Genomic DNA, 14,700 nt, shown 5'->3' on the forward strand with positions numbered 1-14,700 from the left:
GTGTATATGGTCTTGATTTAGGAAAAGCAGATCTATGGAGAGTTAGAATCTGTATTTCTATATCAATATCAATATTGGTATGTAAATCTAAATACAGATACTTCCCAGAAATATCCACTTTTTTCTCTATCATCTCTTCCCTGACCGTTGTGTCTTTCATGTAATTCCCAGGAACTAAGATCAGAAACTATAGAGTGATGAACTGGGATATAATAATAGAAAAGTTATGTTTCTCAGACTAAATCCATGGTGAGCTTGCTGTTATGTCAGAAGTGTTTTTGCATCTGATATTTCTGGAACTTGACATACCAGTTGGAGCACATAGCAGGTTCTTAACTATAGAAATTGTCTTCCCACCTTAGAATTCCACTCCACTCCCACTGGTAAATGAGGAAGAGCAGTGGCAGAGATTACAGAGAGCAAATTCTTATGTCTTGTGAGGATTTTAGAATTAAGCTGGTTTGGGTGGCGTTTGGAATGTTGATAACTTCATGATTATGGTTTCTTCCATGATAAATGACCATTGTTTTTTTAACTTGTTTTTTTTTTACTGAAGTGTAATTGTCCAATGTTAGTAAGTTATAGGTATATAATATAGCTATTCACAATTTTTAAGGTTGTATGCCATTTATAGTCATTATAAAATATTGGTTATATTTCCTGTGTTAATACAGTATATCCTTGCAGTTTATTTTATACATAATAGTTGTTACATCTTCTCTAGTATCTTATTTTTTTTTTCATTTATCTAGTGGTCAGTTAACTTTCACACTGATTTCAAAGGACCTAGAGCATGGGGCAAATAGAGTGATGGACACTGCTTCATGGGGGAATCTTCTCAACCAGAGGCAATTTTTCCCACACCTCCAAGGCCATTTGAGAGTATCTGCAGATATTTTGATGACCTAGGGAGGAGGGGATGCTACTGGCATCTAAGAGATGCTATTAAACAGCTTGCAATGCACAGAACAGCTGTTGACACCAGATTATTGAGCCCAATTGAGCCCATTTTGGCTAGGAAATCCTGGGTTAGAAGGGTTTTTTTTGGAGTTTCCCAGGCTAGGGGATCTAATCAGAGCTACAGCTGCTGGCCTATGCCACAGCCACAGCAACGCAGGATCCGAGCTGCATCTGTGACCTACATCACAGCTCACTGCAACGCAGAATCCTTAACCCATTGAGCAAGGCCAGGGATCAAACCCTCAACCTCATGGTTCCAAGTAGGATTCATTTCCACTGTGCCACGACGGGAACTCCCCAAAAGTTTTTATATTGACTAGTCACTTCTCTAAAAACCTTTGCAATTGATTGAAAAAAAAAAAATGGAATTTTCTTTAAATACATCTGAGGTTTGGTTTAGATTATTCCACAGTATTTCTTTGATGATCTAAACTTAAAAATGCAAAACTGAATGAGAATCTCATAAAAGTGATCTGGCTCAATCTTACCACATATCCAGCACTACTAGTAATTAGGAAATTCAGAGAAGCATGAGAATGATAGTAAAGTAGTTACTTGAATAATTGCCACACTTTCATGCAAACATATGGCACATTCTCAAGGCATGGTGTTTGATTGAGACATTTTGAAAATGCCGTAAGCTTGGGGGAAAGAAAGCATAGTCATTTTATTGAAAACCATTTGAAAGCTTTCAGATTAGATACTTCTAAAGAGAATATTAGATTACATTTATTTTATTTGGATCATCGTAAGTACTATAAAGGAAATTAAAAGAAAACCAGAATCACTCTGGGCATGAATCAAAGTATGATTTGACTCGACTGGCTTGAATTCTTTCACTTTTCATTGAGGTAGAGAGTTTGTGGACGAGAGTTTTGAGTGGTATGTTTTAAGCAAAATTGCAGAGTGTTTCAAAAAAGCTCAACAGAGTATTTTTTAGGGTACAGTGCAGGAATATGATGTGTAATGATAGTGTACATATTCATGTGTATATTATCTTCTATAATCTCATTTACAGAAAAGTAAAGAAAGTGCTTCCTGGAGCCAGGTCCCAATTTTTATTCATTGGAATGAGTAATTTAGAACTGTTATCAAAATATCTCCTGTTCAAAAGGATCCTAAAGAAAAGGATCTAATCATTGTTGAACAGCATTCTGTACACACATCTCTGATCTGATAAACACTAGACATGAAAATATCCCTAGACCAAGAGGAAAATTATTACAATATTCTATACCATGCTTGAGCTGCAGGATGTCAGGTGACTCATGATGTTTATCCTTTTCCAGAATGTGTTTATTTTTATAAATTAAAAATATGTGCATATATGGCTGTTTATATACATATTCATGTATCGTATATAGGTGTGTACCTGTGGTGAATGTGTGTACGTGTCTCTCTATCCAGTTATCTAATCTCGTATATACCTCTACTATTGAAACTGGAAATTTGCCTCCTTTGGGCTGGAACTCATCTTTCTCTGGCTTTGCTGTGCACTCCTAGAATCAATACCTCTCACCACTTCCTAAAAACCCTTTTGCTAATACATGGTGGGAAAGCGTTGGTATTGGAAACTCAGAACATACGGCTATTTATTTCTTGTGTAAGTTGTCCTTGGATTCATTTCCTTGTTACCAGCACATGCACTCATCCCTAGAGTGGGTCACGGAGTAGCCTTAGGCACTGTACCAGGCACAGGCCCTCAATGATTACATGTTATTGAGATAATATCTACTACTCCATGTATATGTTAATGTGGTAAATAGAGCAGTTTTTCATCCAATGTCACATATTTGAGAATGTGACTAATGTAAAATGACGATTGATAAAATGTCTGCCTTAAACAGGAATAAGACAAGCAATGATTTGAAATACTAAGGTGCCTGCCAGTCATTTGTCTTCTAAATGAAGCAAAAATGAAACTGCCTTTGTCAGCACAACAGATACTGCCTCTTACTAAGTACCAACTATTTGGCAACTCAAACCAACCCACATACTTATATCCTTCTGGTTCCCCAGGTACAACAGTTTTTTCTTTAGTCTCATTTTAGACACAGCTCCTATTTGGTCCATTTCTGACTCAAAACCTATGTCCTCTGTTGGCTGTTCTGTTCTTTGCTTTGCGGGCATCTTGATGAGGGAGTCAGAGTTCTTAAAGGTAACCCAGGACCCCACATGTTCATCCTTCCCAGGCAAGCCTGGGTTTGACTCTTGAGTTTGATCATCCTTCAGCTGTCTTGGGCTCAGCTTCCTTTTGGAAATTTTTAGCTAAAATCTCATTTTTGGCTGTTTTCATTCAACTCAGTGATACCCCAAAATGGCAAGAGGCATTGGCATCCCTTTTGGGTCTTATTCATGCCCATGTATGTTGTTTGCTTTACCTTCATATGGCACCAGTTCAGGAGCATGAGATTCAAGAACACATCATCTACAGGGATCTGACTTTGAGAATCCTTTTAGGTCTGATCTCTTTCAAATGCTCCTGGTGGGCTTCCATCACACTATACTTTTTTGTTTTTCACAAGACTTCTAGAATCGATTTATCCAAACTGCTTCCATCTTTTGCTTAAATGCACTATGAGGTTTTTGTGTACTGTCTATAAACATATCTTTCCAAGTCATGAATTAATCTGTGCTTACCCATAATCCTCAGCTCCCTTATCATTTGATTGCTCACCTTCTAAGAATTAGGAAAGGAAAATATTTTTCTCCTCTCCTCCCTTTTTTTAAAAAATAAATACCCTTCTGGGTACATGGTAGCAGTGCATTGGTGTTGGTAGCAGTGCATTGGTGTTGGAAACAAAAAGCATATAACTGCTTTGCTTCTGTGAACTGCCCTTGGGTTCATCTCCTGGTTACCAGCATATTTATAAACTCTTTGTGATGAGGGGTTATACTGAGTTTTCTGTTTGTGTTTTTTTGTGCCTAGAGTGGATAACAGTCCTAGTTGCCATGCAGGGGCTTAGTCATTATATATTAGTAACATAATATCTGCTGAACATTACACATGTTGATGTGAGTAGTGGAGATTTTTTTCAACTAATGTCATGCATTTGAGAACAGAGGATGCTCTGCATTCAATCCTTTTTGCTGCCCAGGCTCAGCTTCCAGCACCCTAGCTTTCCTCTGTCATTGTAGTCTCTTTACCTGCTGACACCCATGCCAGGGCCTACTGGGCACACTTCTGCAGTTCTGACCTGAAAACCTCTGCTAAGAGGAATCATCCTAGGGCTAGCAGGTCCTTCTTCTTTGGTTTTCAGCCACCATTATTCAAACAAATTGCCTGTATTCAGTCCTAATTGTACCTAGATTGGTAGACAGAGTAGAACACAGAGAGGCGATCTTTGCTTGACTAGGAAACAGGTCCCCTTAAGAAATTGTTTTTGTTCTCTTCCCTGGCATCCTCCTGACTTTCTTTTGTTTTCCTTGGTTATCTCCACCTTGCTTTAGTGAGCATAAAATCGAGCTTTTATACTGTCTTCTCTTTCTAGGAGAAATTCCCATCTCTCTCAACACCAGTGAATTCTTAGTACTTCCCGTGCACTTATTTAGAAATACTTCTTTCTTCTGATCCACAGTACATGAATACGATTTTAAACAGAGGATCTAAAATTTAGCAAAAAAGGACATGTGAATATTTTGCAGTTATGTTTCACCCTATGGTCAGTTTTTCACACTTCCTTAGTTCTCACTGAGGTAAATCAAAAGTCATGGAAATAGTAAAGTTCTGTTTGTTTTTGTTTTCCATCTCTGTGTGTGGCTTGCATGTGCGTATACAGAGTAAGGCTGACTTTGAAGTGATTTCGTTTGAAGTTGCTGTGATAATTTTTTTTTAATGTTAAGTACCTAAAATTTTCCTCTTACCTTTTAAGACATAAGAAAAGGAGGAGAGAACTAAGGATTAGAACACTAAATGGGCTAGTAGGTTTTTGTAATCTGAGCTATATTTTTTCATTCTTTCCTAAATTGCTGGGTTTTGCAGGAAAATGGGTTGCCCATTTTAAATTTAGAAGAGTTATTTTTGAAAAAAGAACAATAATTTGAAAAAAGGAAATGTAGATAAGATTGGAGTTCTCTTATGGCACAGTAAGTTAAGGATCCTCTGTTGTCACTTTAGCGGCTTAAGTCACTACTGTGGTGTGGGTTCAGTCCTTGCCCCAGGAGCTTCCACGTGCTCTGGGCATGGCCAAAACAAAAAATGTAGCTAAAATTAAATAACAGTGAGGGGAATAACAAGTGCCTATAAAGAGCATTTAAAAAAAAATCCTCTCTGAATTTAGTCATTGTTCTGTGAATAAAATTCCAGCACATTTGCTTTTCCATCACAGCATGCTGTGATTGGTAATGAAATTGTTGTTAGAATTCCTGTGGTTCTGGAAGGTATGTTCATGAATATGCAGCATGTAAGGTTTCCTGTTGCATATATACACACACATCATATACATACATATATACATATACACACACACATATGTATATATATTTGGGGGCCAGGGGGCTGAAAATTTGGGGTATGCTAAGCTTTCATGTCAGTTCCTAATTGAACTGGAAACAAGTTCATTGTCTTTCCTTACCTGTAAGCATTTTGTCCATCTCTTCCTCCATATTCTAAGTCTTCTTTAGCTACCAGTCCTGGGTGTGATTCCACCTTGAAATATGACCCCCACTTCTCTTAACTTCTTGTGTGTCGATTAATCACTTTCGGTTATGAGTGGATTTTTTTCGTGGTACCACGTTGTGCCTTATATTCATTAAGCACACTTGGATGATTCACTAAGTTTTTTGGTGTGATGGGAGGTGAATGGACCAGGGATTTTTTCCTGATTATCTCACTACTTTGTGTATTTCTGAATAAGTTGCTTGGTCTCTCTGAGCCCTCATTGCCTTGTGTCTAAAATGGACTAAGGTTGCACATCTCTGGTGCTCTTGAAAGAGAAGACCATGGCTGTGTGGTACTTTGCACTGTGCCTGCCATGTTGGACACCCATTTCTTTTCTCCCTTACCTTTTTTTTCCCTCATCTTTGCTTTTCTTTCATTTGCTGCTCTTCTTCCTCCTTTCAGCTCCTCACTCAGTGAGGTCCAGTGATATTATTTTGTAAACCATAAAATATTCCTCGAATAATGGGAACAATAACAGGGAACCAGGCCATTATTTCAAGAGGCAAAATAATGTATATTTACTTTGCCATAACAAGAGGATTCTATGATGGGTTTATTAGGCATTTCTTTTAAAATCTCAATGCCCCCCTCCTCCTTGTATTCCCACTTGTGTCTATTTAGAAAAGTGGCTAAATGGATGTGGGATATGCTGGTATGTATGTATTTGTGAACTGATGATAATTCTGAGTTGGTGGCAAGGTCAGTGGAAGCAAAACAAAAGTATTGGTAAATAATGAGTAACTGAATGTCACTGGAGTTGTGAATGGGAAGCAGCCCTCATCTCTCAGTCTAAGCTATCTCCTGATGGCTCGAGATACAGGGCAGCAAAACACAGGGCTTGGTGGAGATTGCTTCTCCACAGGCCTCCTCCACTGGGTGCCACTGTACACAGATGCATTTGGCAAATTGCCCTGGAGGTGGTGGATTTATTTGCAGCTTCTTAAGTTGCTCTGGGCTTACATTGTTATCCAGCTTAACCGAATGGGTCATAAACAGTCAAGACTTCATGCTGGCAAAAGTTCTGGTGTCCTGGATTTCCATTACCCTGCCCCTTATACTTTTGGTGCCTTTTTGAATATCTATCTGAGTAGTTCTTTCTGCCAAAGGAGAGCTTGGGAAGTTTACCTTGACCAAGGTATGATTCCGTTTCAGGCCAGCCCTTTGTGAATCCAGATGGAAGCCCCGCCATATACAACCCCCCTGCCAGCCAGCAGCCTCTGCGAAGCACGATGGTGGGGCAGTCCCAGCAGCAGCCCCAGCAGCAGCCCTCCCCACCGCAGCAGCAGGTCCAGCCACCCCAGCCGCAGATGGCAGGCCCACTGGTCACTCAGGTACGAGTTGGTGGGAGGCCTGGGAGAGCAGATGTTCAGAGACAAAGGCTTTGCCAGCCTCAGAGATGTGGTGCATCCAAAAGAGGGGATATTTTCCGTAGGCGCCGCCCTCATCCCCTCAACTCCATAAATAAAACCTGGCAGCCTAGAGTCCTGGGTTACGGGTTGATAGGACTTCATCTGGATCCTTAAATTTAGCTAGAGATGAGTGCCCCATCTAGCAATGTGCAGAGTGAGGCATGGTACCAGGGAAAATGCATGGCAAGTGTTGTCTTAGATCTAGATGCTGCCTTTCTGTGTCAAGGAGCCTGTCTTGGGGAATGAACTCGTCCCATCCAGGCCGCTGGATCACCTTGCTCACCCATTCCCAATGTAGGCCAGTGCTCATGTCTGCAAAGAGTATTAAATGCTTTATCAATGTGAAGAACAGAAACCACCTCATTCCAAGGTGGCCTGGCTGTTTATTTGCCCCTTAGAGAGAGATATAGAGCTTCCCTCCTTTTCTAGGGCAACATGTGGAAATATCCACAGAAATCTGAAGTGTTCCAGGCAGATTGCTGGGATAAAACCTCATTATGGTTTTGTTTTTCCTTATTATTTAGTACTTAGACAGCATTTTTTAAATTCCATACCTCCATTTATTTATTTCTTTAATAAATTTTGTTGGAATACGGCTGACTTAGTGTGTTAATTTCAAGCACACGACCAAGTGATTCAGGTATAGAGAGACAGATAAATAGAAAGAAAAGGAAGGAAGGAAGGAAGAGAAAGAAAGAGAAAGAAAGAAAGAAAAATAGATCTATTCTTTTTCAGATTCTTTCCTCATAGGGGCCATCACAGTGTATTGAATAGATTTCTCTGTGCTATGCAGTAGGACTGGATAATATTTTTAGACCCATGGAATCTGAGCAACCACAACAACATAAGAAATATTACAGTAATTTCCTTTTTTAAAAAATTAAGTGAAAGATTCTTTAAATTCTATAGTGCTTTACAGTTTTCAGAAGTATCACACACATATGTCATATCATGGCAGCAGTCTCCTTCAAGGATGGCTGGCACGGGTTGCCTGCCTTGACTTCCAGTTGGTGGCTGGTTCTCCTCTCCAGAATGCATTGAACCAGGAGGGCCTGTGAGGGATGGTGGTATGCTTCAGATGTGATCAATCGCCTTCAGATGGGATTTCAAGCCCAGTGCTTCCCTGTCACCTGATTAGCTTTTTCTCTCCTCTCGTCTGTCCAGGGGCTGCAAGCTTCCTCCCAGTCAGTGCAATATCCAGCTGTCCCTTTCCCTACCCAGCATCTCCTGCCAGTGTCTCCGACGCCGCAGTTCCCCATGGTACTATATCATGAGTGGGTGACTCTTCTCCTGGGAGAGCAGATTCACGGGTTTTACTACTTTCTGGTGCAGGGCAGGCTGATGGTGGGTGGGGGCTCTGGGCTGATGGTGACGGGGGAGGTGGTGTGTGAATGTCTTATCCCAGAACATTGCAACCCACCTCCAAAATGATGGTTTCCTTCCTGTCATCCGTCCCGTGTTCAGCACTTCTGTAATCTGGTACATTTTTAAAGAGCTGATGAACTAAGCAGGAATTGAAAGTCCTCAGAGTAAGAAGTCAGGAACAGAGAGATGCGTGAACTTGGTGTGAGGCTTTGGGAAATGTCTTAAAGTCAATGTCCAGATGGTAACCAACATCACCCTGTGCTCCTGATAAAGATGTCCTTTTAGACAGCAAGAGTGAGCATTGTCCCTCAGCTTCAAGCCAGGCCAGTGAATAAATATCCCTTAACATACAAATGAAATCCCTCCCAGTCTGCTTATGATACCAGTCCTAGCTACATTTTTGCAGCAGCCACAGGCAATACAAGTGCTTCTGTCTCCTCTAAAAGGCAGGTCCTCTGGTTACTGCTGGTAGACCAGATGACCCTTCAGGATACAACGCCTGATTCTCCTGGTCTTAGTGCCATCCTCTCCTGGTCTCAGTGCCATCCTAAAGACCCCAAGCCCATAGTAAAGAAAATAATAATTTGTTTCCATGGAAAGAGGGAGATGTGAGTCAAGCTGTTTACCATCTCTGATCCTTGGATGATTAAAATGTGTTTTCTCTTGTTACGTTCTCTCGTTCTGGTCAAAGAATTCCTTTTTTGATCTTTTCCAAATTGTCCTCCCTCCTTCTCCAACAAGGACAAGCTTCGTGTCGTGTGTCTACCTCTGTGTGCCACTCCCTTTCTTTAGCCCTTCTTGCTGATGTCCCGGTTTCTTTCTGTGGCTTTTTGCAGAGAGAGGATGTGGCCACACAGTTCGGCCAGATGAACCTGAGCCGGCAGTCCTCAGGGGAGACTGCTGAGCCCCCAGCTGGTCCCGTCTACCCGCCGTCCCTCCTGCCACAGCCCACCCAACAGCCAAGCTATGTCATCACCTCCACAGGCCAGCAGCTCCCAACGGGGGGCTTCTCAGGCTCCGGACCTCCCATCTCCCAGCAAGTCCTCCAGCCCCCTCCCTCGCCACAGGGATTTGTGCAACAGCCTCCAGCTGCACAGGTAAAGGTGCTTTTTCTCAGACCTGTGACCGAGACCTGGTTTGGGTGCATCTCTGTTTCCATGTAGAATATCACCAGGTCAGCCCATGTTGCCCTTCTGTTTCATACTGATATCCCCAGCCTACAGGACCTGGTCTGTCCTGTTCATTAGTTGTGCCAAGTCCTGAGGGTCAGAAAGTAAGTTTAATGAAGAGGACCCAAGTGTCCCTGGCACCAGGACAAAGTCCCATTTTCCAGGCTGCTGGTGCAGAGGCCATGGGAAAGCATCCCCTCCCACGTGATGCCTGATTCACTGGGGTGATTGCCCAGGGAGGGGAAGCCTCGGGGAAGGAAAGGGAAGGCCTGGGGCCTTCCAGCCTTCTTGCTGCTGCTCTGGAAATGTGCTGTTTCCTTTCTTATCCGTTGATAAGCATTTTCTGTAGCTAATCTGGGGCTCCTCTATGAATATAAAGGAGGAAGCTAAGCCCCGTCCACTGTCCTCCCCTCCCTGGGGGCAGCCAAGCTCCTATGTGTGCTCACAGGTAGCCATTAATCATATTTAATTGACTTGAGCATGTAAGACACCACAGATCACTGATTTTTACTGTCTTCTCAAAGACTGATTATGTGTTACCCTTCACCACCAAACATCTCTGGGGCTCTCCTGGGTATCCCTTGCAGAATATTGCAAGTGATTACTGTCAAGATGTAAAATGCACAGAGGCATTTTCTGGTCCATTTTCAAGGCACGCATATTCCAAGCAAATTCCATCCTAATTATGAAATATTGCATTGGATGAGCTGTTTAAGTACAGTGTCACCTTTGTATCATTTGTGGCACTGCCTTAACATCTTGAATCAATTATTTTCTTTTCCGACCATGCAAAACCCTCCACCCTGAAATGATTTTCACCCAGTTATTTCATGTTATAATATTTCAAATTATATTTCATGTTATTTTGAGTGATAATTAATAGTCCATCTTTAGTTGCCTTCTCTATAATATAGTAGTGTCACTGGTAGGATTTAAGGAGATATGAAAAACAATTTTAAGTTACAGGAAAAAGGAGCTCATTAATACATTAATTCTTTTACTAATAAATATTTTAACTTTAATTATTGTGAGAAATATTTGGCCTTCTTTAGCCTAAATAGCATCTAAGTGTTCTTACCCTTTTCTGATATCAAAGAGAAGCACTGGCAGAGTATTTAATTGAAGACTTTAAAAAAAAAAAAAAAAAAGAGCCTTCCTTGATAAGGGAATTTCAGCATTTGTGCACTATAGAAGCAAAGACAGCTCAGAACCTGGTGTATCTACAATAGAAATGCTTTCATTCCCTCTTCAGTAGATTTAAAAATAGAAAGGGAGGGAATAAAAGAAAAAGACAAGATAGATGTTCATGATCAGTCTGGATATCTGTGAACTTCTTTGTGAAAGAGCCACAGATAAAGGTATAGGATTTAGTCCACAGTGATTTCCGATTCAGTAAACATTTTAAAAATCAATTACTCAACAGTAGAATGATGAAAAGAACACCACCTAAGATTCAGTCCATGGGCATATATGGAAATATGTTAAGCTGATGCAGAAAATGAACCTAGTTAATAATCTTGAAGGTCGGTTTTGTCTGACTTGCTATGAATGCTTTTTGAATGCCCACTGGAGGGGTGAAACAAAAACATGTGGACAAGGGGAAAAGGGATTTGAGGAAGGGGAGTGGGAAACATGCTTATTTTTATAGTTTCTTCTTTAATTCATTTCTGGTCTCTCCTAATCCACTCTTTTTTTTTTTTTTTTTTTTTTTTTTTTAATTGGCTATGCTTGTGGTATGTGGAAGTTCCTGGGCCAGGGATCAAACCCATGCCTCAGTTGCGTCCTGTGCCAGAGCTCTAGCAATGCCTGAACCTTACCCGCTGTGCCACAATGGAACCTCCCCACTCATTTTTTGATTCTCCATATTTTCACATGGTTGTTTGAAAACATTTATTTCCTCCCCTTGGGATTATCCCGTCTCCTGCCCTTCTCTCTCTCCCAACCTGATCCTTTGCAATTCCTCTTAGCTCCACTTAGTCCCCTCCTCTATGAGGGAAGATGAGGATGCCTGTTTTCCACTTGCTTTGTATGGCTCGGGGTATAGCTCCTGAGAACTGGCCAGTCTGTTCCTCTGAGTGATGCTGGCAAAAGTGACTAGCTCTCTTGCACAGCTTGTCAGGGTATCCAAGATGGTATGACTGGGAGGAAAAGACAAGAACAAAAGAAAAATAATGGGTATTAAAAATGAAGCTCTCTCTTCTTTTTAAGTAAGGAGTTGTACTTTATCTCAGCCATTAGTGTTCATCAGGAAATTTTGTGTATCAACTCTGTTCCCATCCCCGAAGGTATTTTCATGTTTCATATTGAAAGTAAGGGGGCAACCAAGGATTAGATGTCAATGAACTCATAGGGAATCAAGATACAGTTTTCCTTAAAGGAACAAAATGCTGTTGCTCCTAAGAAACATATAAAGGTAATGCTCATGAATGAATTAGATAATCATAGTTTTTGCTGTTTTATTTTTTTTCAATTGTTTAAAGTATAGTTGATTTATGATGTTATGACAATTTCTGCTGTGTATCAAAATGACTCAGTTATATATAATTTTTTATATTCTTTTCCATCATGTTCTATCCCAGGAAATTGGATATAATTCCCTTTGCTATACAGTAAGATGTTGTTGTTGGGGTTTGCATCTACTAACCCCAAACAGTAGTAAGGTTTTTTTTTTTTTTTAATTCTTAATACTAGGGAGTAGCTGGTGTATAATGGTAGTAATGTTTAATGGCTCCACAATTTGCCATAATATAATTAAAATGTTTTTACTCCAGAATTATTTGGGTTTTTATTGTTATAAATTGTCTTAGAAACAAAAGGAGAAATGGTAAAATCAAAGGCTATAAACAAGGCATACAGGGAGTTCCCTGGTGGGTCAGTGGGTTAAGGATCTGCTGTGATTACGGCTGTGGCACAGGTTTGCTCCCCAGCCCAGGAACTTATTCATGTCTCAGGCATGGCCAAAAAAAAAAGAAAAAGAAAAAGAAAGCATGTACTAAATTAGTTGCCAGACTCATTCAGCCTCTAACACTTGATTATCCACATTCTTGATCAGAGTCAAATTTTATAAAGATTCCATGAAATTGTAGAACCACAGACCCACACAGAGTAAGTTATCTCTTGTTCCTATTTTATCCTGAAATAGGAAAACATACTACATATGTTTTAACAGCAAGATTGAAGTAGAAGTGTGTTTCCTATTTAACATAAGCAAATCAGAAATAAAATAGCCATAAAAGTCACAGTTCTCAAGCAGATGGTTCCTAATTTTATCCTAAGCATATAATACTTGTAGACTGGGTACTGGCATGCCTCTGCTTACATGTTAAAGAAACTAATAGAGGAAAAGTCTGAGGCTTGGAAATAAAAAATAATTGCTTACTAAGAAAACAGCCAGAATATATATGACCTGAGGCAGTCAAGGAAGTCTTTCTGGGACAGAAGACATGTGATTTGACTCTTATTGAAAGTAATTAGAATATTTTTCAGCCAATCACTCCGAAAAGTACTTTGCTGGACTTCCTCCTACTTTATAACTTCATTCTCTGATTCTTTTAAGCTGAAGATCAGCAGATTTCATGTCTCACCTGTGTTTCCATTAGGAATACAATTCACGTTTGGTCATGATATTTAAAACTTGTATAAATTTGTTGTTGTAGATGATTGTTTCATTCACTCTTGTTTATTTTATTATTATTATCACCATGCTCTAACCAATTGAACTAACTGGCCAGTTCTTACTTATCTTAAAAAGCACAAAATTCAGTGCTTTAAAGTAGCAATCATTGAATTTGCTCATGATCTGTCAGAAGTTTGAGTGGGATTTGGCAGGGATGGCTCATGTCTGTGCATGTGGTGTTGTCTCAGGTGGCTCAACTGAGGCTGGCAGATCCTAGGTGGCCCCGCTTATGTGTAGGAATCATTTGGGTGGCCAGGGTGCCTCTGTTCTTTGCAAGGAGCTGAAGCTGCAGGCTTATACCACATCTGAGCCACATCTGTAACCTACACCACAGCTTATGGCAATGCTGGATTCTTACCCCACTGAGAGAGGCCCCAGTGATGGCTTATACCACATCTGAGCCACATCGGTAACCTACACCACAGCTCATGGCAATGCTGGATTCTTACCCCACTGAGCAATGCTGGATTCTTACCCCACTGAGCGAGGCCAGGGATTAAACCCTGGGTGGGTAATATTTTAACCCTCGTGAGTAATAGTTGGATTCATTACCACTGAACTCCTAGAGTTCACCTTTTCATGGGAAGAGTAGCACGCGCACACACACACACAGGCATGCTGGCCATATTTGCAAACTACTATAATTGCATTTTGTCGTAAGAAGGCAATATATTTTATGTTTTTAAAAATGTTACTCAATTCACAATTCTCATGAACTTCTGTTGTCCCCTTTCATCCACAGATGCCTGTGTATTATTATCCATCTGGCCAGTACCCTACCTCAACTGCTCAGCAGTTCCGGCCTGTAGCCTCAATTCAGTTCAGTGCTCAGAGGGGCCAGCAGATGCCACAGACAGCACAGCAAGCAGGTACTTGGAATCCAATTCCCACTGTCGCCTCTAACCTAGTTATTTTGCACATGAATCTCTCAGCTGTCCTCTTTGGATGAGAATCCAAGCTTGGCAATTTAAATCAGCTAGCTCCCTTCCCTTCCCCAAAGAAGATAATGGAGCACTTGATTAGTTCTCTGTGGAAAGTAGCAGGTCCAAGGAGGTGAAGCCCATCTCATGCCAGCATCACCAGTGAAACACAGTCTCCATCAAGGTCTGAGGGTCCTCTTAGTTTCTTTTAAAGAATAGAGCCAATCACATCCCTGTCTTTCCAGTTCATACTTTTTCTTTTCCCCTTTTCAACTTACGGAGAATCTTCCTCTGTTCCTAAGGCTAGGGAACCAAATTATAGGTTGTTCCTATATTTGTCCTAACAAGCACTGTCTTGCAAAGAAGGCCACTGGCATTGCAGCCTGTGTCCCCATGGAACTCGGACTCTGTGGCTCTCAGTCTGGAGGACCACAAGCCTCCCGCGGCGGCCGCTGTGCAGTGGGAAGGGGGGCCGAGGCACTGTCCGAGAGTGAGTAGCAGGTCTCACAGTGAACCGGTCTCTTTCCCTACTGTGTCACAC

At 41.0% G+C, this 14,700-nt stretch overlaps 1 protein-coding gene and 1 non-coding gene across 51 annotated transcripts in view; both read left to right on the forward strand.

Annotated features, from left to right (window-relative positions):
• ARPP21 (cAMP regulated phosphoprotein 21) overlaps positions 1-14,700 on the forward strand; it is a 154,477-nt gene that overhangs the window by 89,865 nt on the left and 49,912 nt on the right. For 43 of the 50 annotated variants that reach the window (XM_084987687.1, XM_084987638.1, XM_084987641.1 and 40 more), the window contains 4 exons: positions 6,773-6,951; positions 8,194-8,289; positions 9,231-9,491; positions 13,982-14,108. In XM_084987687.1, the coding sequence (XP_084843813.1) occupies positions 6,773-6,951; positions 8,194-8,289; positions 9,231-9,491; positions 13,982-14,108 (663 nt within the window). The remainder of the gene's footprint in view (positions 1-6,772; positions 6,952-8,193; positions 8,290-9,230; positions 9,492-13,981; positions 14,109-14,700) is intronic. The other 7 variants (XM_084987656.1, XM_084987663.1, XM_084987682.1 and 4 more) reach the window with 1 other exon arrangement.
• MIR128-2 (microRNA mir-128-2) lies at positions 14,616-14,695 on the forward strand. Its single transcript, NR_038527.1, has one exon. It is a non-coding gene; the product is annotated as a microRNA mir-128-2 (primary transcript).

This window comes from Sus scrofa, chromosome 13, assembly GCF_054392235.1.
Source record: "Sus scrofa isolate SSC_HxYL_T2T_F1_AM1 chromosome 13, Sscrofa_HxYL_maternal_Yorkshire_Landrace_v2.0, whole genome shotgun sequence".
NCBI classification, from domain to species: domain Eukaryota; kingdom Metazoa; phylum Chordata; class Mammalia; order Artiodactyla; family Suidae; genus Sus; species Sus scrofa.